General features: G+C 41.9%; 1 protein-coding gene across 1 annotated transcript; it reads right to left on the bottom strand.

Moving 5' to 3' along the window:
• Positions 1–2,812: 2,812 nt before the first annotated feature.
• Positions 2,813–3,290, bottom strand: LOC118757308 (the record flags this gene model as incomplete). The annotated part of the gene is given in 1 exon segment (XM_036492033.1): positions 2,813–3,290. A coding segment is annotated over 1 exon segment (192 nt), but the record flags the coding sequence as incomplete, so codon positions are not given.
• Positions 3,291–3,335: the final 45 nt, after the last annotated feature.

Raw genomic sequence — 3,335 nt, 5'->3', positions numbered from 1 at the left:
TTAGAACAGAGGCTAACAATTACAATTATACATATAGGTACAGTCTTTGCGATAATAAAAATGCGAAACAAATAAAATGAAATTAAGAAAAACAAATAACATAATAATTAAATAAATCATAATTAAACGTAATGATAGCCAGCGCCGTTACATCCTCCCCCTCTGACGCAGAAGTCGTCCCGATGATGCAGTCAGCACTCATATTGGTTTCCTTGGGCGCAATGTTCTGCCAGTTTGGATGTTGTCGTTACTACTCGTATCTTGGTGTCTTTCATTTTCGTCGCAGGTATGTCTTGTTTGTTGTGCAGGGTGGCTTATACGAGCTTTCCTCGGTCGGCCCCGATTTCTATGTTGGTATTTTGGTTCAGCATAAGAGCCTTCGTATGGTGTCAAATCCGTTGCGTGGTGTGTTGCTATTGGTTCTTTGGGATTATCAAGCGAAGCGATGACGTAGCATGATGCCCCTTTCCTTGCCGCAATGCGATATGGACCATCACGGCGGGTGGCGAATTTCGAGGTTATTCCTTCATTGGCTTTGCTTAACATATGCGTAGTAACTAGAACCTTATCTCCAATATTAAAAGTAGGTTGAGGTCTTCTCTTGCCGTCAACGTAGGTTTTGTTCTTGTCTTGCTGTTTTTCTTGTACCTCCATTGCCATTTTCAAAGTGTTAGCTAACTTTATCAAATGCGGCGTTATTTGAGGAACGAAGTTTTCTGCTTCCACAATGGCTTTTAAGTCAAAATGCGTTTCTAGTGGGCTTCTTAATTCTCGACCAAATGTGAGGTATGCAGCTGTGTGACCAGTACTTTCACACCGTGCTGTGTTCATTGCAAACCTTACTGTCGGTAAACATGTATCCCATGTTCTGTGATTTTTACCAACATATATTGATAGTTGCGTTTTCAAATCTCGATTCTTCCTCTCGACGGGATTCGCCTCTGGATGATAAACTGGTGTGAAAGTTTGATCAATACCCAAACAAAATGCACCGATGAAACAAACTGGGTGCCATTGTCTGCGTGTATGCGCCTTGGTACGCCGTATCTCAATATAATGTCGTTTAGAATCGCTGATGCACAGTTTTCTGCTGAGGCTTCCTTCAACGCAAACAGCTCCACGCATCGGCTGCCAATATCCTCCACGACGAGAATCCACCGATTACCAATACAGGTGCGAGGCAGAGGGCCGAACAAGTCAATAGCGATGATTTCAAATCTTTTGTTACTGCAAACTGTTTGCAGTAAGCCTGCAGGTTTCATATATGTGGGTTTATACTTCTTACACTCGATACAAGATTTGATATAGTCAGCTATTTCGGCGCGCATTCCCGGCCAAAAATAATGTGGGGTGATTCGACTCGTAGTGCGATCAATACCATAATGACCGGCAGTAGGGTCATCATGAAACTTTTTCAAAATTGTAGGTCTCATCGCTTTTCTTCTTCCGAACAGAAACGGTATAAAACGCCATTCACCAACATATAACCGCGGCTTGTATGCCTTGGAACATTTTCATCATCCTTTTCGAATGACTCGATAATAGTTTTAATATCCAGGTCCTGGAGCTGAGCATCGCGGAACTCTTCAGTGCCCTTTCGGGGAAAATCTATTTCAATGGCGTAACATTCGCAGTTCAATTCTTCATGGGTATCACGCGAGCAAGGTGGGCGAGACAACATGTCCGCAACTACGTTCTGCTTACCTGTGGTGTAACCAAACTTTAAGTTGAACATCTGGAGTTGTAAGGCCCATCTAGCAAGGCGTCCTGTAGGCGTTTTTAAACTAAATAGCCACTTCAGTGGTTGGTGATCGGTAAGCACTGTTACTTCTGCTCCTTCGATATACCCACGAAACTTTTGTGTAGCCCAGACCACAGCAAGTGCCTCACGCTCTGTGGTTGAATAATTCTTTTCAGCTGGAAGTAGAAGGCGGCTAGCATATTCGATGGGATGCTCCTCTTCTTTCTCCCCCTGCAGTAACACAGCCCCGAGAGCATAATTGCTCGCGTCGGTTTTTAACAAAAAATGGTTCGGTTTCGTCTACTTGTTTCAAAACAGGTGGGGACGATAATAGCGTTTTAAGCGTATCAAAAGCTTTTTGTTGATCGCTCGACCATGTCCACGGCACATTTTTCTTTGTCAACCACGATAAAGGCTTCTATACTTCTGCGAAATTTGGAATGAATCGCCTATACCATGAGCCAGTTTGCAAAAACGATATAACTTGCTTTGAATTTTTCGAGTTAGGGCGCTTTAAAATGGCATCTGTTTTTGCGTTGTCAAGCCTTAAGCCATTTGTTGACAAAATATGACCCAAGTACTTGATTTCTGAGCAACAAAAAACACATTTTTCTCTATTCACTTGAAAACCGAAATCGCACAGTCTCCTGAAGGTGCGTCGTAGATCAGCTATATGTGACTCGAAATCTTTCGAGCATATTATAATGTCATCAAGATATGCCAGAATTAAAATTTGAGGAAGACCAGATCGAAACTTATCTATTAAACGCTGGAATGTATCCGGGGCGTTTTTAACCCGAAAGGCATGCGGTTAAAAACAAATATACCGAATGGCGTAGTAAAAGCAGTTTTGGCTTTATCGTTTTCAGCCATTTTTATTTGCCAGTATCCGGATTTCAAATCAATAGTGGACATAAATGGCTTAGCCTTGGCCGCATGCAGCAAATCATCCATTCTCGGTAAAGGGTACGTATCTGCTACGGTAATTGCGTTCAGGCGACGATAATCTACGCAAAATCTCATTCCTCCAGTCTTTTTTGGTACTAGAACGACGGGGAAAGACCACGGTGATTCGCTTTCCTTAATTATGCCCTTTTCCAACATGTCGTCTAATTCAGCTTTAAGTTTTAGTTTCATAGCTGGGGAAATGCGATACGGCTGGGACGAGATCGGAGCATGTGCTTCCGTTTTGATGTAATGCTCAACATGAGCTATTGGCATTGCGGCTTGATTAAAAATACTTTTCTGTTCAGAGAGTAGTTTTTGCAGAATATGTTTTTGTTCTTCATTAAGGTGTAATGCTTCATCCCCACGTAGCCTGATTTCAATTGAACGAATATTAATTGAACAGGTTACCCTATCTTGAGCTTTCTTGCTCTTTTTTCATTTTTTTCAATGGCGGAAAGAAATCTTTTTGTTCTGGCGTTTTGTAATCCGTTGGTAAACTATCCTCGAATATTTTTTTAATGTCTTCTGGGGAATAGTCGTTAGGACATTCGCTTTCAGTGTCATCGCTGTTAGACTTTTCAAACCAGGACATAAAAGCATCCTGCATTATGGTTTTCCACGTTCGCTTCTGTCAATGAGACGTAAT

The sequence above is a fragment of the Rhagoletis pomonella genome, unplaced genomic scaffold (genome assembly GCF_013731165.1).
Source record: "Rhagoletis pomonella isolate Grant_MI unplaced genomic scaffold, Rhpom_1.0 Rhpom_scaffold_16491, whole genome shotgun sequence".
NCBI classification, from domain to species: domain Eukaryota; kingdom Metazoa; phylum Arthropoda; class Insecta; order Diptera; family Tephritidae; genus Rhagoletis; species Rhagoletis pomonella.
This window is presented reverse-complemented; position numbering and strand designations above follow the sequence as displayed.